The sequence below is a fragment of the Biomphalaria glabrata genome, chromosome 10 (genome assembly GCF_947242115.1).
Source record: "Biomphalaria glabrata chromosome 10, xgBioGlab47.1, whole genome shotgun sequence".
In the NCBI taxonomy this organism is placed as follows: domain Eukaryota; kingdom Metazoa; phylum Mollusca; class Gastropoda; family Planorbidae; genus Biomphalaria; species Biomphalaria glabrata.
The window spans coordinates 33,164,283-33,192,015 of NC_074720.1; the positions used below are offsets into that span (position 1 = coordinate 33,164,283).

At 37.0% G+C, this 27,733-nt stretch overlaps 1 protein-coding gene across 1 annotated transcript in view; it reads right to left on the reverse strand.

Annotated features, from left to right (window-relative positions):
- Window positions 1–728: 728 nt before the first annotated feature.
- Window positions 729–27,733, reverse strand: part of LOC129928699 (uncharacterized) — a 39,963-nt gene continuing 12,958 nt past the window's right edge. Inside the window, exons 2-11 of the mRNA XM_056044119.1 lie at window positions 27,259–27,374; window positions 20,128–20,275; window positions 16,832–16,937; window positions 14,355–14,537; window positions 12,300–12,867; window positions 10,233–10,304; window positions 7,926–8,079; window positions 6,948–7,056; window positions 1,689–1,868; window positions 729–1,013 (exon numbers count right to left, since the gene is read on the reverse strand). Coding sequence (XP_055900094.1) covers window positions 843–1,013; window positions 1,689–1,868; window positions 6,948–7,056; window positions 7,926–8,079; window positions 10,233–10,304; window positions 12,300–12,867; window positions 14,355–14,537; window positions 16,832–16,937; window positions 20,128–20,275; window positions 27,259–27,316 — 1,749 coding nt within the window. The 5' untranslated portion in view covers window positions 27,317–27,374 and the 3' untranslated portion in view covers window positions 729–842. The remainder of the gene's footprint in view (window positions 1,014–1,688; window positions 1,869–6,947; window positions 7,057–7,925; window positions 8,080–10,232; window positions 10,305–12,299; window positions 12,868–14,354; window positions 14,538–16,831; window positions 16,938–20,127; window positions 20,276–27,258; window positions 27,375–27,733) is intronic.

Consider the following 27,733-nt stretch of genomic DNA (forward strand, 5'->3'; position numbering starts at 1 on the left):
TTTACAAAAAAATCTACAACGTTTACATAAATGTGTTAAAATATGGCAAAGTGTACAGTCCCTTATCTAATAGTTTTCCACTATCAATAGTGAATAGTTGTAAATTGTAAAAAATGGTGTATTTTTATGGAAAAAAAATTATTTGCATAGTTGATTTTAAACATTAAATAAAATAGTCATTGCATCCTAGCTTTAAAAGGTCTAAAATATCATGATGTTGGATTTTCAATATCTTTTCTAGTTTACGAGATCTAAACGGGACGGACGGGCGGACAGACGTACCACACAATACAAATAGTGGCTATTCCCCTTTCAGGGGCTGCTAATAATTAAGCAAAATAAAAGAAATAAAAGCTTATATAATTGAAAGAACTGCACATTTACAGCCATATAAAAATCTCAATTCTGTAAGATTTATTTACCTTTTCTTATATCAAACAAAATTAATTAATTGCCATTGACGAATCAATTCATTGGTAAATTTTATTTAATTAACTCTTTTATTTAGGGACAATAAATACGTTTTCAAAGTTTGAACTTCATCCGAGAATGCGAAGTGGGAGAAATAACTCATTATATATTCGTACCATATGAACTGATATAAGCTCTGTAACAATCTGTGATAATTACATCCGTTTCTAGATGTGAATATAGCTATACGATATAGTGCGTATCTTGTTCAAAGGACCAAATTGACGGCATTTTATTAATATAGAAATGTTTTCAGATCTGTTAATGCGTGTATTTATTTAATGTAAAAAAAAATGGAACATCATTGGTAAGGTTTTCTGCTTCGCTGCTTGTGTTGGGCTCACATCTGCTCACATCTGACTCGTCTACTTTTAGGATTCACAATTGTTTGTCACCCCTGGATTGACTCTTCCATCGCACAAGGTGTCAATAGCGCTGATTAACTCCCTTGAAAGTCCGCTGTAACTCTTGGGTATGTCCGAGAGTGTGACAAAATTCGGATCTATGCTGGATAGCTCAGTGACATCCAAAGGACTTGAACTCTAACAAGAATATATGCAAATTATATTTTATGAAGTGAATTATACTTAGAAGATTTCCCCAATACCTCATATATAAAATGTGTACAAGTGCTCTTAGAGCAGGTAAGGATTGCCTGAATCAGACAAGAACACCAACAACTTGAATGAGTTCAAGTCACTTAATGACATAAATGTCTAGATTAACACATGGATACTGGAAGGACGTAATCATCTTTTCCATATTTACATTCCTCATCCCACATGCTAGGATAAATTTGTACAAATACTCCTTCTTCCCTAGTGCTATTAGAGCATGGAATGGGTTGCCTGAGCAAGCTAGGAAAACCAGTGACTTGGCAGAATTTAAGTCATTGGTGAATATGCATGACTGAATGCATGACGCGTCGGACGTAATCATCTTCTTTTTTGAAGTAACGTCTGTATTATATAAGATAAGATAAGATTACGTTTGTAATTCGTAAAAATTCATATTTAAAATAGATTAACTAATGTATTAACTAAAGGCTATCTTTAAATAATGAAACATTTCAATGGAAGGACCCATTTAATACTCTAATATCTAGGCCATATTAAGTAATAAGTACAAAGACTAGCATTATATTTTTTAAATAATTAATATCTCATCTTTTTACCAAGATTTTTAAAGAAAGAGAGAGTATCTTATTGAGAGCTTACCTTCATAGCGAATACTCTCAAGTTCCAACCAAGGCTTCTCACTCTATCAGCTTCTTCAGATTTGTTTTGCATTGTTTCATTCTTATTAGACCCTTGGGCAGTAACAAGAAAGAGAAAGTTTTCTTTGAATTTAGCCTTAGTCGTAACAGCCCTCAGTCCATAGTACATCCAGGAGTCAGCCTAGTGGGCAAGTGAGTTGGAGATACATTATTAGAGAACAAAGAAGGGAGATAATATTTCAGGTTAAGAAAAATGGCAGCACTTGACACAGAGTCACTTCTATAGTCTTCAAAAAACAAAACAAAACACTTTATCTAGAAAGCATTTTTCTTGAGTTTACAAAGTAATATCTTTTGTCTTAACCAAATTAAATACATCCATCCCAGTGACGCTACAGCTCATGGTCAGTGTGAGGCCAGCATAGGTTACGTGTTGTCAGCCATGACAAGACAATCCAGTGATAATGTTTGTTGTTTGATGAATGATCAGGCGAGACACACTGCCGTGGTTAGTCAAGCATGTAGATATACTCTTAACACGTATTTTTTTCTTTGCTTACAAGATCTAGATCTAACTGCATAGACCTATAAACCAAGATCTATTTCTTTTACAAGAATGTTAACTTTACTGTACGTTTTTCATTATACAGTAAGTCAAAAGATTAAATTAATAGTTTTGTGTGACGTCACATCATGGGCGTAGCCAGGATTATTTTTTTTCTTGGGGGGGGGGGGGGGGGGTTGGGGATTTTTTCTCCCCACCACCGCCATAGATATTTTTACATATGTGTGTACATAATTAATCTTTATTACATGCCGAACCTTCATTCTTTCTTTTATTGTACCCTATAATAGGTTCTTCATGGAGTTAGTTGATAAATTGTAGACACCCCGCCCTTGCCATCAAGGGGTCTAGGGGAGCGCTGTGAGCTCCTCCAGCGGGATGCGGGGCAGAGTCCCGCCGAAGAGCACTATTTCCGGTATTTAAAGCCCCCAAAAATCATATTCTAAGGCAGGGGTCTCAAACACGTGACCCGCGAAACAATTTTGTGTGGCCCGCGGCCACCTCCGCGAATTCAAAAAAATTAGATAAAATTTACAATGACCACATATAATCTGTGAAATGATTTACAACTGCACAAATCAGTAAATGAGGTGCCCGCCCACTGCAAGCGAAGATTCTGTGAAGGCAAGCTTTGTTGTTAGCGAGCTGATAGCAAAGGCATCACGACCATTCATTGAAGGCCAGTTTGTAAAAGAGTGTATGCTACAGGCGTGTGAAATTATCTGCCCCAAGAAAAAGAAACTCTTCGAAGGCATAAGTTTGCCTGCGAACACAGTTGCAAGCAGGATCACCGAGTCAGCGACAAATGTTCAACAGCAACTGATTGCCGCTGCAAAAGAATTTGTAGCATATTCAATTGCACTGGACGAGTCTACTGGTGTAAACAGACACCCCATACTGTGCCGTATTCATTCGTGGGGTCGACGAAAACTTGAACATTGCTGAAGAGCTATTGGACTTACTACCATGAAAGGAACGACGACTGGACGCGACGTGTTTCAAGAACTGGAAGCTTTTATTGGCCGGTGTGTGGGCTACCGTGGGAAAAAACTTGTTTCAGTGGCTACGGATGGTGCACCAGCAATGTGTTCAGAGAAGGTTGGTGTTTTTGGATTAATGGTAGTGAAACGAAATCAGCTCAGCTTGGCGTGACCTTTTGCAGCCATACACTGCATTCTGCACCAAGAAGCACTCTGTGGCAAAAGTTTACAAATGAAGAAAGTGATGGATGTTGTCGTGAAGACGGCGAACTTCATACGTGCACGGGGTCTCAACCACAGACGGTTTGTGTCATTTCTAGTAGATTTAGAAACGGAATACGGTGAGTTGCTTTATCATATGGAAGTCAGATGGCTGAGTCGTGGAAAAGTGCTGCAGAGATTCTTTGAACTGAGACGGGAAATAGCATTGTTCATGGCAATGAAAGACGGGGACATACCTCAGCTCAGTGACCCAATTGTTTTGTCGGATCTTGCTTTTCTTACTGACATCACGCAACATCTCAATGCACTAAATTCACAACTACAGGGCACAAAGCAGCTGATTACCGTGATGTTTGACCGCATCAAATCATTCAGATGCAAGCTGATTTTGTTGGCCACTCAGCTGGCAGATGGAAACCTGGCTCATTTGTCTTTTCTACAGAGCATTACGGTTGAACCACAGCGCCTGAAAGACTACGTAGACATTCTCTCCGGACTACCGCTTTCAGCAATTCACTGCTCTCGAATCACAGTTTTTCCTTTTTGCCAATCCGTTCGCAATTTACGTGAAAAACGTTCCAGAGGAAGTCCAGATGGAACTACTGGACCTGCAGTGTGACACTGTTCTGAAGCAAAAATACGCTGATGTTGGCGTTCCAGATTTCTACCAGTTTCTTCCCAGAGAGAAGTTTCCAAACTTATTCTGCGCAGCTGCTAGAATTCTAGCGATGTTTGGGAGTACGTACATTTGAGAACAGTTTTTTTTTCAGAATGATCAACAAAACAGCATTACGATCAAGACTGACTGATGAGCATCTGAGAGCAACCTTGCGGCTTGCCACTACACGCGATTTCAGGCCTAACGCCGATGGTCTGGTCTCTGCCAAACGCTCTCAGCTGAGTGGACAGCAACATGAGTGACGAGCCATCTGCAGTAGGCCTAGAAATTATAGTTAGTTTTTTGGGTAACTATTTCTGATTTTTAATAAGTGACAGAGACAACGTCAACTTATTTTAGTAAACTATACTGCCTGTGCATGTAATAAACTACATTAAATGTAATTAATAATTATAAAAACTTTATTTTAGCATTTAACAGCAGTGACAGTAGTGTTCGTAAAATTTAATGAAAAAACATTCTCTTTTTGTGGTGCGGCCCGCTGAATGGTTGTTACTTTCCACTGTGGCCCACATGCTGAAATGAGTTTGAGACCCCTGTTCTAAGGTATCTACAGTGCATTATCCTGCAATTAAAAATTTTTAGTTCAAAAACCTAATCTGCTATTCTTACTTATTTACGACTAAGATTCTCCCGCGCCGTTCGGCGCATTGGGCGGCAAGCTGCCTCCACAAAAATCTGTAAATGGCAATGTCTGAAGCCTCTTCCCACCTGGTGTCTACTGCTCTGAGGACCTCCATAAAATTGTGGCACCAAGTTTTACTACGATGTGCCAGTTTGCGCTTTCCTCGTAATGGCCTCCATGTCATCGCTACTCTTAGTATGCGTTATTCAATTTGTCGGAAAACATGTCCCGCAAACCTCATGCGACGCTCTGTCCCAACCTTCCTAAGGGGTCGACTCCTAGCTCAGCACAGGATTTCCCTGATTGAGGCCCGATCTCTAAAACTGACTCCTAAAATCCGTGTTAGCAATCTTTTTAGGGCCACATTTAGTCTTTTTTCAATTTTGACAGATGACTATTCACTGCACTTTATTAATGGAGCCAAGCCACTGGTAAATATGTGTAATCTCTCTTGACTACGTTCTTGGAATTAGGTGACTGTAGTTTGCTTTAGATTTTATGTCGAAAAGGGAAGTTTGATCGTCAAAACTAAAAAATCTCTGGATTTTTTTAAAACAAATTAAAATCCCCCTTAGCTACGCTCATAAAATTTGGTGACTAGTTTGCTTTAGAATAATATTGAAGAGAGGAGTTTTCTACCTCTAAACCATCTGAAGGGGTTTTAAACTTAAAGCCCTTTACAGGAGGGGGATTTAAACTAAAAAAAAACATGGTTACGCTCATAGAATTTTGAGTGTGTAGTTGTTTTTTTATATTGAAGAGGTGACTTGTAGCTTCAAGCCCCGCTGAAGGGCTTTTTTAAATTCAAAACCCTCTGGATGCTGTTTTAACATTAAGCCCTCTGGAGGAGGGGGGTTCAAACTCAAAACCCCTAATAGCTACGCTCATAGAATTTTGAGTGTGTAATTTGTTTTTGTTTTTATATTAAAGAGGTGGTTTTTAGCCTCAAATCCCGCTGGAGGGGGGGGGGATTAACTCAAAATCCCATTTGGCTACGCTCATAGAATTTTGAGTATGTAATTTGATTTTCTTTTTAAATTGCAGAGCTGTTTCTTTTGCTTTAAACCCCGCTAGAGGGGGATTTTAAGCTCAAAACAATTTGGAGGGGTTTTAAATTTAAAGCCCTCTGGAGAAGGTAGGTTTAAACTCAAAACCCCTTCTGGCTACGCTAATAGAATTTTGATTGTGTAATTATTTTTTTTATATTGAAGAGATGGTTTTTAGCTTCAAACCCCGCTGGAGGGGGGTTTTAAACAAAAAACCCATCTTGGCTATGCTCATAGAATCTGGTGACGGATGTATGCTTTAGTCTTATATTGAAGAGGGGGCCTTATCGTAAAAAAAATTTCGGAGGGGGTTCTAAAATCAAAATCTTCCTTAGCTATGGTCTTGGAATTTGAGGATTATCGTTTGCACTTTTTTTTTGTTTTATAGAAGAGGAAGATTTAATCGCAAAACCCCCTTGTAGGGGTTTTTAACTCAAAACTCCCTTGTCTGCGCTGGGGCAAGCGATGGTTAAATATTAAAATCGCACCTAAAATAAACAAAATCATAGCAAAAAATCAGTCACAAAGTTCCACTCCCCCCCCCCCCCCTGCGGAGGGGATTTCTTTTCCTGGAGGGGGGAGGTTGAAACCCCCCCCCCCCCCCCCCCCGGCTGCGCCCATGCGTCACATAGGAACCCGGTAAAATCTGACCGTTTGTAGAAAAGAAAACAAAAAAACAATAACAAAACAACGTAAGTTGCCAGAGTAATATTATTGGGAATAGGCCTACAAGATTTAAAGATTATACTTTCTTCACGAATCTTGACCCAAAGGGAAACACATTTCTCTTTAATGTATTATTACATTGAATACATGTTCTTAAGAGGGACACGCTTGAGTCAAAGTCTGTAGTCAATGAGGAGTATTACATTTTTTTTTATATTGTTTTTGATTTGGAAATGAACTTAAAACTCATTTTAAATCCTTAGGATTAAGGGAAGCAACTCATAGAATGAGACATGGGGTCTAATAAATAAGTTGTTGATGCTTTTTAAAAACAGTTTAACAAGATGAAAGAATAAACAGATAAATATACATGAGAGTGTCTTCAACATACAACTAACTTCTTGGATACTATATTTGGGCGGAACTCAGTTTGCTGTGACATTTGGATGACTGCAGTCATTTGAATCACTGACTTACGTTCGATATTGTCCGTAGTTTCCATAATTTGCTTCTTCCTTTGTCCGGGGAGGTCAGGTAAGGTAGTATTTGCACAGATTGAGAACCGCTGTAACCAAAAGCTCCTATTCTAAAAGAAAGAAAATTTAATAAATAAATAAGATATTTTTTGTTACAAAGCTTATATCAACTCTGTATGGTCTAAAGTGTTTACACGTTATTTCTCCCACATCCAATCTTGGACTTAACTGAAATTTCGCACAATTATTTCTTTACCTGACCGCAAAAAGAATCAATAAAAAAAGCAACAATTAGCTAATTAACTATTGGTAATTAATTATTTTGTTTGGTATCTTGAACAAGGGAAAGAAATCGTACTTGATAGATGTGGTGATTTAAGTTGAATTGGTCCCCTTAGAAAAGGATCATGTAAGCATTCACCAAGATACCCCCTTCTTCCACAAGTGATAGGGTCATAGCGCATTGAGAAAGCTAAAAACTAAACAAAAACAATTGGTAAAATTATTTTTTATCGCACAGATATATTATGCGTTAGTCTGTACATTTATCACTACAAGACTGATCCAAACTGTTTTGTTTTTTTTCAAAATGTATTTTTTAAATGTTTTTTTTTCACACAACACAATTGGCACAACGCAAAATAATAACAATAATAACTTTGAAAGGTAACTCTAGCATTCTAACTTTCTTAGTTGGTTGCCTTGTCGAGTTTGAATATTAGGTACTTACTTTGTATTACTTGCGTTCAACAACAAAACAAACATGTAATTTAACCATAAGCATCAGTCACAAGACTGCGGATGAATAATTATCCACGACAGATGAAAGCACACATTGTGTATTTATTTCAAATTTTTACGCTTTCAAAAAACTTACAACTGTTTTAGCTTTAGACAACAAACATAACTAAACTAGGGTTTGGATTCGAACCACACATTCCACATGCTCACATTTTTGAATAACAAATGTATCGCTTACCTGACTTGAATTCTATAGTTGAAACTCAAATAGTTGAAGACTAATTTCAACTGATTTTCCAGTATATCAAAATTGGCATCACCGAAGCTACTGGATGCTGCTTCCTGTGCAGTTTGCGAAAGGTCAAGTAGGAACAACAACTGAGCTAGACATCCTAGAAATAAAATATTTCTTATTATCTCCCTTGTAAGACTACTTAAAAAAAAATATATATATATTTATATGCCAATTAAATAACAAGAAACATTTGGGATAATTGTTTCAATGTATTTGCTGGAAAACAGCTAACTCGCGTTTTATATCAATGTCAAATTAATTAGTAATTAGTAAGCTGGTGACCTAACTTTTAACTTTTTTTTTACTACAAAAAAAAAATAAAAATAAAAGGGGTATCAGAAAGTCAAGGGAAGAAAACAAAGCTTATTACAGATAACTTGGTTGTGATTTCATTATGTGCAGTTTAGAAGTATCGTTAATGAACTTATCATCATCATCTGTCCTTTGACCTTCGTAGTGGGCTGGGCTGTTGTGACAGTTCACGTAAACAAATCTTTCCACTTTTCCTGGTCAGCAGCAGTTCTTAGCAGAATATCAAGAGAGAGGCCGGACCATACTTTTATGTCATCCAGCTTTTCTTTGGATGGCCTATCTTCGTGATGGCACCACTGTACCATGAAGAATGACTTTTGATAGTGAGTCATGTCTTACAATAGGACCAAACCAGCTCAGGTTTCGTCTGTATATTGTTACAAATGAACAGTGACAGATAGAGGTCAGTACGTGCTCTCTGGAATCTACATGGAAAAACAAAGACAGGATGTGACGTTTCCTCACGTGTTGTTCCAGACGATACTAGCAGTGTTTGTGCAACTTTGGAGAAGCGATTAGGGACTTAATGTGAAAGTCAGTCGTGAGTGAGTCGTCGGTACTGTTGTCTACTGTGCGAGACAGTAAAAGAGAGATGTGTACGACTCGATGCAAGTTAACTAGGGTAGAGTTAACTGGAGTGGACTACTTTCGTTAAAGTCTATACAGCGAAGTACAGTGGACTTGAGCCGTTACAGTCGATACAGTCGATGTAAGACGTGTGCGGCTCTGATTCGGTAGACTTGAGTACGACTTGGTTCAGTTTTGGGAGACCTGGTGCGACACTGGGAAGTGTGTCGTTGGTCTGTTCTGTGGAATACGGCTCGAGGCAAGTTGAGAAGAGATGAATTGCAACGAAGTGAAGAGATGAATTGCAACGAAGTATAGCTAACTGTAAACTGATTGATATTGTACAGTCTTCTACGCTACATGTTACAGTAACAAATTGTTAGAGTTAATAGTCAGTAAAGTTATATGAAGCTGAAAGTTTAGTCGTCAAGTTCTTTACAGTGTTTTTATTTGTGTGCCTACTAGTACATTTAGCCAGAAGATTCAGAAATACGTAACAATATAATATGGAAGTGTTCTTTCTTTTTGCAGTGTAAAATACAAACTCATTTGTCTTCTTTTCGTGGTATCCCAGCATGTTCCTGTATCCTTTACTTTTGGAGTGATCGTTAAATGAACTTGTGTGTTACCCGTGCTTGTAATCGTGCTAGTATTTGTAATCGTGTTCGCATTATCGTAATCTGTGAATCGTGACCAGTCCTAACTGTGTTATTGTGTGTATCAGTCGTGTTTTATTGAAATAAAGTCTTGTTGCTAAGGTTATGAGTTGATTTAGTATATTACAACTCTCAAAGGCTTGGATTCTGCTTTCAGCCTTAGCGTTTAGTGTCCAACGTTCGCAACTTTATAGATGGAAGCAAAGAATCCAGTTTTAATTTCACTTAGAAGCTGATGTAGCTCTTCCAGATTTTCCACAGTTTGCTCATGGCAGCGGATGCCAAGCTGAAAAGGGTTTGTATCTCTTTTATTCACCCTCCATCTCTTGCTATTTTTGAGAGTATCTATTAAAATGATTGATCTTCTAATGTTTGGACATTCAAAAGTATCTCGTTTTATCTCCACCTCGAACTAGTATTTCGCTCTTTTATGTTCTTTGGTTTGTTACTTGGTTTTAGTCATTAAAATATGTCATCATTATATAAAAATTTGGTAACTATCAAGTCTAGCGTCCTTTATAGTGGACGTTTTGACCCACCCTCCCCTATCGGTGACTTTGTAAACTAAAAAATGTTGGTATAAAGTATGTTTGCTAATTTTTCTATGGCATTATATCTCTTGCTCACGCATGAAAAGGGTTAAAATAGGGTTGTAAAATGAACATAGTGATACTTTGTTATTAGTTAGATAAACAAATATCATATCAAAAGTTACTTGTGGCAGAAGGTTCAGCAGTCGATGGTTCTGTTGTTGTTTTGATGGCAGTCTTTGTTGTTTCTGGAGGTACTGGAGGCACAAAATAAGAACACACGATGTTACACGTTTTGTGATTTTATTTTAACAACAGACATTAAAAAAAAATACTTATAGACTTAGTTATATCCAGTGGCGTAGTATCCATGTGGCGAAGGGGTTCAATGAACCCGGGCCTACGACGATAGGGTCCTAAAGCCTGTGACGTTCAAACCAAGTCAAGTGTGGGAATAATTCCGATTGGGATCGGGACCAATCGGGACCTACATGAGCCGATTAAAACTATCAGCATTTGAATGTAATTTATGGTAAATATACAGACTACTCAATTTATTCCACCAACATATTCTTGAACCCAAGCCCACGAGTACCTTGCTACGTCACTGGTTATATCTATATAATTTATATCTAAGAAAACAAAAAGAAAACTTTCTACTATGCAAGTGAAACCTCGACGCTGACAAAAACATAGAAAATCTGCTAAATACTTAGGAAAGGAAAATCCTCAGGAAAATGTATGGTGCGATACACGAGGAAACCGGATGGAGGACTCACACCAACCAAGAAATATACCAGCTATATGTAGACCCCTCCATAGTGACGGAAATACGTTGTGAAGGTCGCCTCGAAAGAATGCCAGAGAAGAAAGGAGAAGATTGTTCACCTGCAACAACCAAAAGGCAGGCATCTCAAAGGCAGACCACGAGAAAGGTTGCTTGATGATGTAGAGACAGATCTACAACAGCTAAGAGCCCGGACATGGAGAAGTGTCACAGTCCAGTTTTAGAACCTCTGTGACATGAAGTGACACTCAGTCACCTATTGTAATATTCCGTGCTAAGAACACGAGAATAAGTTTAAGGGACTCTAAAATAAGGGTCAATGTTAATCAGTTAGTGAAGAACTCCAGCAGAGAGTGGATGTAATATAATTTTCTCTGTCTGTAATATGTACAGTGACAAATTTGAGCATGTGTTAGTTTGAAAGATTTCTTCGGACTTATATTGTGAATATTTTATTCATGTGATTATTTTTGTCTACATGGCATGAGCAGCCAGTATTTATTGCATCATATTTTGTGAAGGCTGAAGTCGCCAGTATCTTTTGTGAACTATATTTTATATGTAATAAAATTCTTGTCTGCTACAAGAGCGTTTATTAATAATTCGGAACGTTTGTGCTTGGAGAGTTCAGTACGTTAGTGTTCTCGCGCACCTTCAAATTTAGTGCGTATGAGAAAGTATTTAATTAAAGAACATTACAGCAATATCTACAACACTCAGAGGCATTCGCGTCATCACGCCTACAACCAGAACCAGGCAGCGACAAGAAGTAAAGCCCAAGATAGATGAGAATGGAAAGATATGCTACAGCAGGCCCGGCCCTCTTTTGGGTTGTTGTGTCGCTGGGATGGATGGATGATTTACAGGGCCGGCCCTAGCATTTGCGGGGCCCTATGCGAAACGGATCGAGCGGAGCCTAGTCTGGGTAGGGATAAGCATAATGTCAAAATTATTTTTTTGAATTAGAAAATAGGCCTACTTTCGTCTTTGCAATAAATTTTTATCAAATGAAAGCTTGCAATGCCACTTTTTATTTATTGACACCCTAATATGACAATTTCGTCTATTCTTCAGGAGATTTTAATAAATTCAAAAAAAGTTCAGGACTTTATCGTATATTTTGCCTTTTCATGAGATTTCCTGGAGGCCCTGGAAAATCAGGAGGTCGCGAAAACCCTGCTATTTTATATACGGTTATAATGGTTTAATTTAATAATGTACACTTAGAATTAGCTCGGGGCCTATGAAAGCGCGGGGCCCACTGCAGTGGCCTAAGGCCGACCCTGATGATTTATAGGCTTATTATTTATTATATATTATTATAATCTCCGCAGCCGTCGTGCGAGATTTCAATTGATAAAGCGGTTAAAAGATTTGCTACTTTAGATGTGAGTCTGTGCTGAATGCGCCACTAGTTTATTGGCTGAAAAAGAAATTGTTTGGTTAGAGTTACTGATGTACCTACCTGGACTTGAGTTAAAGTTACCGGTAGTTGAGCTTGGTCTACTGACGTATTTAGTTGGAGTTGAGCTAGAATTGCTGACGTAATTATCTGGAGTTGAGCTTGGGCTACTGACGTATTTAGTTGGAGTTGAGCTAGAACTGCTGACGTGATTTTCTGGAGTTGAGCTTGGGCTACTGACGTATTTAGTTGGAGTTGAGCTAGAACTGCTGACGTAATTTTCTGGAGTTGAGCTTGGGCTACTGACGTATATACCTGGAGTTGAGCTAGAGTTACTGGAGTATTTATCTGGAGTTGAGTTAGGACTACTGATGACTGTTGCTGGAGAGCTGGCTACAGCTGTGGGCACAGGAGACGCAGTTGTTGATATAATCCCTTGAGTCGTTTGTGAAGCAGTAGTGGGTGGTTCCACTGGTGCGTTTGCAGGTTGAATGGAATAAGCATTGAGTGTAGCGTTGACAAGTCCAATGACCTCCGACGAAAGATCCACGTAGTTTTTAGGTTTACCATTAAGAACGATGTAGTTAGGGTCGATGGTAGAAAGTTCGGTTGTGTCCAGGGGTTGGCCACTCTAGAGTAGGATGATTAAAAACTTATGATTATTGACATCAAAACAAAAGAAAAATCACACACGCACACTTTTACAGAATCAGACTTCTAGTAATGTATTGTCTTCTTCTTCAGGGCTCGCAAAGGGAACAGTACTGGTACAAAGAATAGGAAGAAGAGGCAGACAGAGAAAGTTATGCGATGACAACATAAACGAATGGTCAGGCCTGTCATTGAAAGAGGTTCCATCCAAGGCAAAAGTAAGAGGAATGGAGAATGATGGTTGACAATTCTTGTGTGATGCCCCAACGGTCCAACAGACTAAGGAATAGGTGAAGGGGAACCCATTTGCCATTAAAAGGCTTACACAAGAAAGGGTTAGACTTGTGAAAACAAACTCTCCCGAGAAGAATAAATGTACCTGGAAGATCAATTAGACTTGCTATTTACATGTAGTATTGAGTAGTTATTTCTTTCGGATAGGTGACTGTGATCTTCTTCTACACAGAAGCAGCATTTACAAACAAGTGGTGCCTGTCGCCAACCAACAGCACTTAGCTAAACTCTAATTCTAATCGTAATCCTAAACCTGGCACGGCTGATATACGTATATGACATAGAATACACACTGCCATTTATAGGGTTATGAAATTCTGGCATAATTTTCCATAGACCTGGAGTCAGTAAAAAAAAAAAATAAGGCCTCGTAATTAGACCTGGAAGAAACATTTTAAAGATCACCTATATACGAATGACACTGTTCGAAGAGAAGATATTAATTTGAATTGAGAACGATCTGGAGCAAAAGCACAGGGTCCTTTTAGGGAATGTTTTATTGGGCAGCAGCCAGAGTTCTGATTCTATATTATCATTTAACACTCTACATTTGTACTCCAGAACATTGTTCGGCGTGGTCATTCTCAACTGAAGCCTTTTTAACCTTTGCTCCCATGTATGTTTATTTATTATTTATTCTATTATTCTATTGCATTTGTGTGGGAATATGCTTTAAATATTTTTTTTTAGAAAGTGGGCTATATGACAATGCCTTCGAGTCCAAAGATTAAGTATGAGTGTAGTGTTTCACTTAACTCAACAAACCAAGTTCCGACCTTTATATTTTATTACATATGATGCAGACAAAAATTGAAATCCGAGGAGATCTATTTGTTCTGTCTAGCTATTGAAAATAAGGCGGAATAGGTCTCTTCTCTTAATAAAAAAATCGAATATCTCTAAAACAGAGCTTTTCACCACCCTTTTGTAAGGCCTCTGAGATCTTGGTGCTCTGTAGAAGGAATTTAATGCTCCTCAAAAGCTTCCCATAAAGATGCATTCGCTGGCAAGACTACCTTACAAATAACAATGTTCTAGTGGAGGCTGCTGTAGAAGGTGCTAAGACACTAATTACTATTTACTAATTACTATACAAGAAGATGTCATATATAAATTTTTGTAGCTATAAATAGATTTGGCAAAATAAATATATTATATGTTGTTTTTTTTTACCGCTACAGCTATAACTTTGATTCTCCATCCCAATACAAACTGAACTCTGACAGCGTCAGCAATGGCCTGTCTTCTTCTCATGCTGTAGTACGAGCCTTGGGATGTTATAATAAAAAGAATGCTCGAGTTGTACCTTGGTGCAGTCACGATGTTTCGAAGTCCATAATAAGTCAATGATTCCCCCTAGAAGTAGAAACATTGAATTTTTTATTCGGAGATGGAAGATTGCAAATTAAAGAGAGTAATGATAATTATTAACTATATATTAATAATGTCTAGTTTGTCAGAAAACATTTTTAGCAGCCCCCGAAAGGGGAATAGACGCTATTAGTTGTGTGTGGTTTGTCTGTCCGTCCGTCCCGTTAAGATCTCGTAAACTATAAAAAGATACTGAAAATCCGACATTATGATATTTTAGACCATTCAGTTCTGATGCAACGGCTACTTTTTTCTTTTCTTAAAGTGAAAATTTTAATTTTTAAAATAAACTATGCAAGCAGTTTTTTTCATAAAATTACACCATTTTAACAAATATTTACTATTAATAGTAACAAACACTAGAGGCTATTTAGTTAAGGATATAACTATTTACCATATTTTAAACACGTTTATGTTTTGCCAAAAAATTATTTTGATTTACAATTGTATTGCAAAGTTTTACACTTTCTGTCATACTAACTACTACATTTAAAAAAATGTTTACTTTTATTTTTTAAGAGAAAAAAATCGATTTTGTATGCATATAACTAGAACATACTTTTAAACAACAATTAATAAGTAGTTTTTCATATCATCGCAAGAACAGCTACATTGACATGCCACACTGAAAAACGGAACTTAAGGGATGGGAGAATTTTTTTTAATGGAAATGTTTTTTTTTGTCTTGAGGGTTCGAATAAGACATTGATCCTTACAGATAATTATTCTTTGACATCAGTTAGGCCAGGCTCACATCGCACTTCTCCTTCACTTTCACCTATCCTTTGGTCTGCTGGACAGTTGGGGCACTACACAAGACCTGTGAACCTTCTTTCTCCTTTCTTCTCTGTCATTTGCCTTGATAGAATTGCATTCTGATATTCTTTCTGAAAATACTGAAATCTGCCTTTTTACCTGCCTTGGTGGACCACTTCGGGGGCCGATTTTGAGTTTGTGTTTCCTCACAAACTGTTTTCGTAACCTTGTTTTATTTTCCATTGTATCCTTTTTTTAAATGACAGTAAAGTAATGCTATTTCTAGTTTAGACCCGCACTATCGTTTGCAGTCCAAGTAAGAAAAAAAAATGAATTCTCGAAATGTCCGTACCGGCATTTACACACATTTTTATAATTGTTGTTAATAAATGCAAAATCTTCACCCCCAAGAAATGTCTTGTATAAAATATTCCCATTCCCCGCCCCGAAAAAACATTTTACTCCGACATTCTTTGGATTTTAAGGTCTAGATATATTTTTATACTCTAGAATATATTTATGTCTAGAAATGATTCCGAAAAAAAATTACTCTGACATTCTTTGGATTTGAAGGTCTAGATATATTCTTATATTCTAGAATATATGTATGACTAGAAATGATTCTAATTGAATAGTGTTTTACATTAGGTAATGTTATACATTGTATACTCTAGACTTGGTAACCGAATTCGTCCACACACACGCGAGCCTTCGTGCACTTCATGTAGGAGAAAAAGGAGTTTGTTTTGTAAGTTGTTTTTATTTCGACCGTGTGTCTATTACCTGAAAAAGTAGCATACACTTTTTTTTTCTTTTTAAATCATTTCCTCCTTTATACTGGTAGTCTAGAGCTGTTGTTTTTCTTTGCACAATCAATTTGTACAAATATTGCAGCTAATAATTTCTACTGAAGACGGTAATCAAACTGTTCATGTCCTTCTATTCATGGATTAAACTCCTTACTAAACGTTTGATAGTACCCACTGAAAGTGTGTTCAAAATAGGCAAATGGAATTTTTTAAATGATTACATTTTGGAAAATTATTTCGTTAAAACCAGGATTTAGCCGAGAGACCAATTAAGTGGTTATTTTTATTTTTTTTTGCAAATTGCCAAAATTCTAGGAAAATGGTTGGAGCCGTTTTCGAAATACCCATCCACCCAGTGTCCAACTTCTGGTGTGTTACTTTTTGAGCCTATGAAGCTTTTAAAAGCTAATAGGAGGAATTGTTGACAGGTATAAAGGAATAGGGAGGTTGTGAAAGTTAAACATGACTTAGTGATATAAGTATGAGTGATTCAGTCAGTGAAGTCTTTGGCTACTTAGTGATATAAGTATGAGTGATTCAGTCAGTGAAGTCTTTGGCTACTTAGTGATATAAGTATGAGTGATTCAGTCAGTGAAGTCTTTGGCTACTTAGTGATATAAGTATGAGTGATTCAGTCATTTAGTGAAGTATCTGGCTTTCTTCGACCTATACAAGCAATGTTGTTTAACTATAATGTATGTGAACCAAACTCACGTTGGCCAGTAAGCGCAACTTTGACAATGTGTTTGGGGCGTTGCTAGGAGAGGTCCAATAGGGGATGACTTCAATCGAGTCAGAACTATAACCGTATGCTCCGATGCTGAAAAACCAACAAGAGAAACAGAAAAAATACTTTAAAAAAAAAAAACCAAAGCTTATACGAAGTGAAAGTGTATCAATTAGTTTCGATGAGTCATGCCATTAAATTTGTAATAGATCTAGACATTAACTTGTTTGTTTCATTAATGATATATTTACTAATTGATTTTTCATGCTATGATTCTATCATCTATTTATCTGGTCCAGTTGTGGAAAAAAAGGGCGGACTGAGGAAAAGAGAAATCTAGGAATAAAAACACAATAAGAAATAATGCGTCTATTAGAGATGTCCTTCTAAACGTTTGATTTTAAACAATGCCATGGATACTAAACTAAAATATTACTGTCGTCTGCTTAAAAAAAAGCATCGTATATCACTGAAACACAGCTACCATCTCTTGAAGTACTTTTACATGAAAGAAGCCTTTCTAAAACAAACATGATTCTTAAAGACAACCTGCACCCAGTAAACCACTGTTACATCAGATCTGAAAGAAGTGGTCGTCTCCTTTCAAATAGGACTAAAACAGTAAGATTTAAAAACTCCTTTATCCCTCTATATTGGAGTGTTGAAAGATCATCTGTCGACATCGAGAAGTACAAAGAAGTCGAATTCATAAAAGAGCTGGTGATAAGTGTGTCTTTCGTATTTGCATCTATATTGTTATTGTTACAGTAGTTACACTGAGTTGGTCAATTGTAGTACAATTTAATTTCTATTTGATTGGACCAATAAAAATTATTTTAACTTATCTTATAAAAATTGCACACAATTAAACGTATATCTTCAAAATGACAAAGTGAAGCGATTTTTTATCTGTTTTCTGTACGACAGTGTTACAATCTTCTAGCTCACTAAGCCCAGGTGTCTCTGAGTTCAGCTGTAATAACAAAACACTTAACTCGGTCTAGAACTTCATGACATATATCACACCGCCTCTGTCCTGGTCTAAAAAACGAACACACTTCCGGTCATTCATGTATGCGTTCCAACTAACATATATGTAAAAATAGATTATACACACTTAGTACATACACACATTCATCCGTGACAACCAGATGCATAAAATAGCTAGTTGTTTATAGTTATCCTCTTTAAACGAACCTCATCATATTTGGTAAATAGTACTGGTAAGAGTTTTTCAACATTTTGTAAAATCCTTAATAAACTCCGATTAGACTATTTTTGTTAGATTACCCTTCCTTTCCATTGTATGGTGATACTATGTTATTTCAGAAGCAATGGACGAAATAATAATTTTTTAAAAGTCATGAAAATCCCGAGAAAAAATGGAGAAGGGAAGGCCAAGAAATACATGGCGCTGAGATTTGGAAGCGGGTGTCAAGTTGAAGGGCGAGACATGGGGACAGCTGGAGAGACTCCCCCGGAACCGAGACACCCGGGAGAAAGCTGGTTGGTGGCTTATACCCCAGACAGGACCAGAGATGAGACCATAGGCAGAGATGAGATGAAATATTTTTTCAAAAATGCTTTGAAAAAAACAACCTTATCTAAGGCTTATCATGCCATGTACTTCAATACTATAATGTTTAGCTCTTTTTTCTATATTAAACTAAAACATTACCTTTTATTGATTTTTTTTTGATTCGTGTATTGTCACCGGCTATGAATAATTTATGGACATGTGAACTTCTTACATTTTAGGGGCGTTCTTTTTTGTTTCTGTTGTATGGTCGCTTTTGGTTGTAATAGAGTAAAAAGAAAAGTAAAGTTTCCCCTTTCAGACCATGCGGTCTTTAGGGAAGATGCTGTTAAAGATCAATAACGAGCAGGGTGTCACGTGACCAGCACAATGACCAACCGCCTTTACTTTCCCCAACTTAAAGTCAGGTACTCATTAGAACTGGGTGGACTCAGGGACGCCCTAAAAATCCCGAAGTTGAAAATCCCAGTACTCATTGAGATTCGAACCCAGGACCCCAGGTTCGGAATCCCAGTGCTTAACCGTTTAACCACTCAGTCACCTCGTCTCCTCTGATTGTAATATGTAATTGATAAATGTAAGTCGATGTAGGCCTACCTTTTGTACCTTAGCGCGTTTTTACAATATATTCCATATAAATACACAATTAAACAATTACGCATATCAATTGTTGAATTGATTCACATTATGTTAGGGGCAATGAACAGTTGTGCAATGATTCAACTTGATACGAGAATGGAAAGTTTAAGAAATAACGTGTATAAAATTTGTACCAGACAGACAGAGTGACTTAATATAAGCGTCGTAAAAATGAATTCATACTTTATGTTGAAATAATACAGTAAACATTGATATTTTATTGGCTTAAAAAAAAAAAGGAAACAAAAAAAAAAAGGTCCGTATGGAGATCGAACCCACTACATTCACGTTAGCAAAATCTCTAGCCACTCATACTTCAGTCTGGGAAATTTGAACTTTGAAGAAATAACTGCCGCTTCATTTTTATATTTCTTTAGTTCTAACTAGCTTCCAACTACCCAACACAACCCATCTATGGCCATATTACAAGGTCTTCGGGGCACGCAAAGATCTTCTTTCAGGGAACGGTGTAAGAAAAAAGTAAAATTCTTCATTCAGACCTTGTGGTCTATAGGGCAGATGATGTAAAGGTCATACGTTTCTGTGGCCTACTGTTAACGAGGTTGTCATGCGGCCAGCACAACGACCTTTACTTTCCCCAACTAACATCAGGTACCGACGTACTTATGTTCGTACTAAAAAGTCAAATTTAATTTTAAGATGATTATATTTTTAAAAAATTATAACGGTCAAACCAGAGTTTTCCTGTGTGGCCAATCAGCTAGTAATTTTTTTTCCCAAAGAAATACATCAACTGTCAAATTTCTAGGAAAATCATTAGAACCATTTTTGAGATCCTTGTCCACCCATCCATGTTTTATGTTTTGCTACTCATGGAGTTTTTTTAAGCTGATAAGAGGAATAGTAAAAAACATTTGGGTACATTAATTAATTTCGTCACTACATTTGGTGTTGAAAAACGTAACATAGCGATAAAGGAATAAAGGATTATTAGTATTGTGTGTGTGTGTGTCTAAGTGAAGGATCATCGTGTCTGCATGCTTAGCCGATGTCTTTCACAGCCGTTAAGTGTCACTATGTTTACATGACGTGTTGCTATATCTGTGTGTTAACTTGATATGTCTCTTTATACATGTATGTATTTACCTGACCTCTCCGCCCTGATTCAGCACAGAGCTATTGAAGATGGCGCGAAGTTGGTCTTCCAGAATATCGAAATTGACAACATTGGTGGCGCCAGCAAGAGCATTGTTAGACACGTCAATCAGAAAACTCAACTCTATTGGAGGAACCGCTGCGAAAAGAATACAATTATTTGATGTTGATGGTAACGGGGCTAGTAGTGGTGATGGTAGTGGAAATTGCAATGGTGATGGTAATTGTCATGATAGAGGTTCAAATGATATTGATGCTAATGGTAGTGGTGCTTATGGTATGGCTGCTGATTGTAGTGGTACTAATGGTTGTGGTCGATGGCATTGGTACCAATGGTATTAGTGCTAATGGTAAAGGTGCTAACAGTGCTTATGATAGTGAGCAGATTGAAGCCGCGCTGGTAGTGGTGCTAATTCTGCGTATTGTAGTTTTGCTAAGAGTATATTTCTATTTTTAGTGATGCTAGTGGTATTGATTGTAGTGGTTGTGATTCTAGTGGTAGCGCTATGCTAGTTGTCACAGATCACATTATAGAATTGTGTGTACATTTCTCATTTGTAAAGAAATATAAGCCCTCGACATGAGTCTCGGGATTTAATCCTCAAATTTAGACACTTGACGTTCAAGTCAGGATTTACCCAAGGGACGTAATTAGTATGTTTGAAATCTATTGGTTGATTTGAATTTAAACAAAGACATTTTTTAAAAGAGTTAGCGCCAGAGAATTGGCGGTAGTAAGAAGGTAAAGGGAGTCGATAAAATAATGTTCTTGTAGTCAGTCACGTTTCTAGGAGCTCTGTTTGAAAAGCCTTTGTAATATGTTTCATGCTCATTGATTTGTAATTTTGTACATAAGCTGTACTTACGTTGTGTTTGAATAAAGTTCCAGAGTTTTGTTTTATCAAAGAATCGTTAATTGTAATTCTAGATCGTCATTTTTTGCAACTATTGAATTCAAGTAAAATCCCCGGCATAACAACACATCGTAACATCGTGCATGTTGTTACATCTAGCCCAAATGTTGGTACATTTGGCACTCTCCGACTAATAAAAGTTTATGGACAACTTTTAACGAAATTTATTCAAGATCTAGGACCAATTTCTAAAACTCTTCAAAGGAACTTCATTCTTATTTAACGGAGGACAGAATTTCTGTGTTTAACAGGTCAGTTGGTTATCGATAATTCTTTTATAAAGATTTTTGTTAGAGTTACGTCTAACTCACGAAATCTATTATTATATGTAATTGGCAAAAGGAATAAGACCAATATACATAATAACTGGCAATATAAAAGACCAGTAAAGCAAATAACTGGCAATATAAAAGACCAGTAAGTCAAATAACTGGCAGTATAAAAAAAAGACCAGTAAATCAAATAACTGGCATTATAAAAAAGACCAGTAAATCAAATAACTGGCGTTATAAAGAAGACCAGATTTAACCAACTGTTAAACCAGTAAAAAGTACATCGGCTCAATAGATCTATATATCAATCATACGACTCCAGTAACTACAAGTCTACTGTCAAGAATTTATTAGCAAATTGAGGCTTCAAGAACTTTGTCACTAGATCTATTTTATAATATCTGAGATAAAGCCAAAATCCAGATATTGAACATTTTGCTCCAATACAAGAAACTAACAAAAAAATTAAATATGGCTTCCAGTGCTAGAACACAACGATTCTTCGAATTGGTAGAATTAGCCAAAGAAAAGCAAATCCCAAAGTCAAACCAGTGGCAGTGGGCAGAGAGACAAGAAGAAAAAGAATATCAAGAGCAAGAATCTGAAAAACAAAGGCAAGACGCCGAAAAGCAAAGACAACATGAAAAAGAAAAAATGGAATTCGAAAGGCAAAATAAAGAAAGCATTCCAATTCAAAGTCACTCAAGTATGTTTGACAAATACAGATTAATGAACAAAATATCGGCTTTCAACGAAAACATTGACAATATGGACTCGTATCTCATAAGATTTGAAGAAATAGCTACAACATCCGGTCTACCTGAAGCACATTGGTCGAGCTCACTCCTTACCCTCTTGACTGGCAAAGCTGTCAACATTTGCTCACAACTGTCAATCAATGAACGCAGCACTTACTCTGATATCAAGGAAGCTCTACTGCGCCAATACGGAGCAACTTCAGCCAACTATAGAAAGAAATTCTATAATGAAAGGCCACAGCAAAATGATGATCCTCAAATTTTTGTAGCTAATATGTCAATGTGGTTTGATAGATGGGTATCCATGGCAAAAATAGAAGAAAGTTACCAAGCTCTTCGTCAACATATTATTATCGACAACATCACCCATGCTCACTCAGAAGATATTCAATCCTACATTATAGAGAGAAATCCTACTGATATACAGACATTAACCAAGATCATCAGACAATATAGAGCAGCCTATCCAAACAAGTCAGTCAAACCATCTGTTGAAGAAAATTTTGTCTGCTTTGCTCAAGACAAAAATGCAAGATATAAGTCAGATGACAAAATCAAATGCAACAAATGTCATAAACTAGGGCATTTCACGTCTCAATGCCGCAGCAGAACCACAGAATGTTCATATTGTCATAAAAAGGGTCACCAAACTCATGAATGTTGGAAAAAACAGGCAGTCTCAAAAAATCAAAATTTTGATAGACCCACATCACCAACTCAAAGATACAGCAATAGAGAGCAATACAATCTCAACAAAGCACCTGGAAACAATAAACCAGATAACAACAAACCTCGCTACAGAAGTCATTCACAGGACTCCAGACCACAATATATGCCAAACAGAAGCTCATATAACAGAAGCTATTACAATGAGCACTCAACTATGACAGTCATTGCAAAGTCCAATGGTCTCAAATTTTATCCAGGCTTTGTAGGAGACAAGAAGGTGGAAGTTCTTCGTGACACCGGAAGCACGTCCACATTAGTACATGAACGCTTCGTACACGCAAACCGTTTCACAGGCAACCACGTCCAAGTCACTGCATTCAACGGAACTGTCAGCAAGTTACCTGAAGCCATCATTTATGTTACTACACCATTCTTCAGTGGTCAAACAAAAGCATTAGTAACACCCTATCTACCTGTGGACCTAATCATTGGAAACATAGAAGGAGTTAAAGAATGCACTCCTCAAGAACTTGCTGAATGTACAAATGCCATAGAGCAAGGTCAAAAATGTTTAACAGTAATGACAAGATCCATGTCCAGACAACAAGAACATTTGGCACCTGAACAAGTTAGCCAAAATAATCACATGGCTACCTCAGTTACTCAAGTTATGCAGAATGCAACAGAACCAGTTACTAGTCCAGTAGCCAGCAACAATCAAGAACATTCAACATGGACACCCCCAGTTACATCAAGCCCATCCCTACCGGTCATAAGTCCACCTCCAATTCCCGAATGTCCATTGTTGAACTTTGAAGAACAAAATGAAAGAGCCATTTCATGTCTTGCAGTCATACCAGAAGAAGATGAAAACGACACGTCCGAATTTGACGACATGCCCAGAGTCTCTAGCAATGATACAAAAACTCTAACTGGCCAAACTGAAGTCCATCAAGACAAGTCATATTTCACACATGATGACTTCATACATCAAGACTTGAATAAGACTGCATCTGCATCAAATACTATGATATGCATTGAACATTTCTGCTACAATCAAGACAAGTCTCATGAACCAGAAGCAGATACTTATATTCAATCAACTTTGGCTATACCAGACAAAAGAAAAACTATGCAACTTGACTCTAACACTCATACAAGTATTCCTCATTTGAAAGAATGTGAGTCAACTCAAGAAGCCATTACATCCAAGAACATTGAAGGTCAAAGAATATTACATGAACACATGAAATCAAAATATTTTGCTCAAGGAGATCAAATCAATTTACTGTTACCAGATTGGAGTAACAAGCTATTCTACAAATGGCAAGGTCCATTTACCATCACCAGAAAGATTTCCAACCTGCTTTATGAAATCAATGTCAACAAGTTTACCAGAGTATTTCATGTTCATATGTTTGAACATTACCATGAAACAGATAATGAAAACATCAAAGCAGAAGTTGAACATTTTACAAGCTTAGCAACTATTCCTGAGGAAGAAGAAACATCATCAACACCCATTCCTGAGATAGATGTTTCATTACCAGCATCAAATCAATTTGACATTCCCAAGGTCATCACTCTGGATGACATAGCACTACAGCGAGTGAAGGACACTAAAGTGTTTACAGACCATGCAGATTTCTTTACCAGTGTTTCTGAAACATTTCCAGTACTGCAAGATGAAAGAAACTCAGAAAGCTATAACATTGACAGCACCAAGTTTCATCCTCCGTCCACTCAAAGGACAACTTTCCTTCAGAAAGGAACAAATGAACTTCTTCAACATTGCTGTATTGACCGAGTGAACTCAGACATGTTCAGTCATTGCTCTATTGAACATTATAACGCAAAGCATTCTGCTACCATTGTTCTACAGCGTCAAAGTTCATCAACCAGAAAATTGAGTTTTGGTTTCGGACAGTTCTTATTTTCACCAAACTCAAACGCGGTTCAACCAGACATTATCTGTGAGATCATTATGATATGGAGACAACAGCTTCATAAACTGAAAGACCTTTTCTTCAAGTTTAGAAAACGCACATACACATCCATGACGACAATTCATGGTCACTTGATCCATTATCATTCATACTCGTCAAGGAAGAACAGTATTCAGTTGTACTTAATCAATTAATTTGTCTACTCATTTTTTCCACAGGAGTTCTATATCAGATGTTGTATTTATTTCAGCACCAAGCAACCCACTGAGGAGGGTCACTCATTCAAGATACTTTTTAATTATGTTTCAGCATCTTTGCATATGACATGCATCAGACATTTTAATTTTTAAATCATGAGCATTTTATTTCAGGTATATTATTATTGCATATATCCTATTATGATAGTACAGATACATGACAGACAATTGGAATTTTTCATATTGAGATTTATATCACATTGATTATTATTATTCAGAAGATTGATCACATTGAGTATTATTTTCTCAGAAGATTGACATGTACTATCACAATTATTTTTTCTAATGTCAATTTTTCATATGCAATATATTTTTCCATGTACACATTTTCACATTAGTACTAACCAAATGAGTTATAATGTCATATTTTAATATTATCATGAAGCACCATGAAGAGAAGTAACCTATTCAATTCAATATTTAATTTATCCAAGTATTATGCCTTGTACAACTTTTGATATTGTTCATGACAAGCATTGTCTCATTTTCATAACCACTTGAATAGTGAGACAGGTATTCAAAGTCATCAATAATTTTATTCACTGCATTTACATTTTTTATTATTGTTGTTATCTCCAAGTTGACTTTATTTTGTCATATGTTACCTCAACCATTTTTCTATAGTTTCATGTATGGTATTTTATGTATACATATGAGCATTTCTATTACCATACAAATGCTAAATGGAGAGGGGGGTAATATGTCACAGATCACATTATAGAATTGTGTGTACATTTCTCATTTGTAAAGAAATATAAGCCCTCGACATGAGTCTCGGGATTTAATCCTCAAATTTAGACACTTGACGTTCAAGTCAGGATTTACCCAAGGGACGTAATTAGTATGTTTGAAATCTATTGGTTGATTTGAATTTAAACAAAGACATTTTTTAAAAGAGTTAGCGCCAGAGAATTGGCGGTAGTAAGAAGGTAAAGGGAGTCGATAAAATAATGTTCTTGTAGTCAGTCACGTTTCTAGGAGCTCTGTTTGAAAAGCCTTTGTAATATGTTTCATGCTCATTGATTTGTAATTTTGTACATAAGCTGTACTTACGTTGTGTTTGAATAAAGTTCCAGAGTTTTGTTTTATCAAAGAATCGTTAATTGTAATTCTAGATCGTCATTTTTTGCAACTATTGAATTCAAGTAAAATCCCCGGCATAACAACACATCGTAACATCGTGCATGTTGTTACATCTGGCACAAGTGTTGTTACACTAGTGGTAGTGATTCTAGTGGTAGCGCTATGCTAGTGGTAGCGTTTCTAGTGTTAGTGCTTCTAGTGTAGTGATTCTATTTTTAAAAATAGCTTTTATATTGTGCAACTGTCATGTCCCCATCATGCTCAGAGCGTCATGGGGAGGGGGAATCTGGGAGAAGGTTTTTTGTGCTGCCTTTAGGCGATCAGGAACAACAACTCTGCGGGAGTCGAGCCTCGAGACCTGTTGATAAGGAGCCAAGACCCGTCCAAGTTAGTGGTATGATGCTAGAGGTAGTAATGCTGACCCCCCCCCACCCCCCGCTAAGTTTCTCTTTAGTTTACGACACAGTTCTTTCCTGGAAGATCAGAATATCCTGATATGGTGAATTTGACCGTGAGTGGTTTTGAAAAGCATTTCAAAAAAAGGGGGAGGGGAAGAACTGAATTCGAACTCGTGACACACGAGGCCCGACGTGCTAACAACTCTTCTAGTGAGGTATTATGACCTAGTAGAGATCCTATAGTTATATATTGTTTGTGTCAATGTAGAGAAGCGACTTAAAAAGGGGACTAAGTTATCTTATACCACCACATCAGTCACGTACCATTTCTTTACCTTGTTCGAGATACCAAATAAAATAATGAATTATTAATAGTTAATTAAGTAATTTTTTTAAAATTGATTTTTGTTTTGTCAAGTAAAAGAAATAGTTGTGCAAAATTTCAGCATGACTCAAGATTGGGTGTCTGAGAAATAACGTGTACAAACTTTTTACCAGACAAGCAGACAGAGTGAGTTGATATAACTTTGTAATAAAAAAAAACACGCGATAACATGTCAGCAACGGTACTGGTAAGCATGGCGAGCTCTTCCTGGGTTACGGACACGGATTTCTTGACCGTGTCACAAAGCACGTTCTCAATACGCTGCCCTTAAAAGCTAGGTGCCTTGCTCTGCGCTAGGTGCCTTACTCGGCGCTAGGTGCCTTACTCGTCGCTAGGTGCCTTACTCGTCGCTAGGTGCCTTACTCGGCGCAAGGTGCCTTACTCGGCGCAGCTTGACCCGTTTGAAATCCCTAAGAAAAAGACGCACTCTGAGAACTTACATGGAGACACTCCTGACAGGCAAACACTGGCAAGTGCAAGCAGTTGATAAAACGTCATCTTTTTTTTTGGTTCCACTTGAGAAATCTGGAGACCCTTGTTGCTGATAGGTGACTATCTGATGAGATAAAGTGTGTATTCCATGAGTAAACAATAAGAATGGGGTGGCGTTGAGACAAAGGTACGTTGTGTTTAAACAATGACTATACTGGATTGAAGAGAGGATTATTTGATTCCTCATATTAGTTTGTACTTTATTTATTAGTGCCTGTAAAAACTTGAAATGAAAAGGATGGATGGAAGTCTGGACATTGAAGAAACTTAGCAGCAAGGATGAGAGTGTCGTACTATTAACGCGGGTGTGAAGGTTCGATACCCATTACTGGACTTTTTTTTTTCATGGACAATTCGCTCCGGATTTGATCAGATTTAATTCAATTCGGATAAAATGTTAATGAACAATCGCTATATATATAT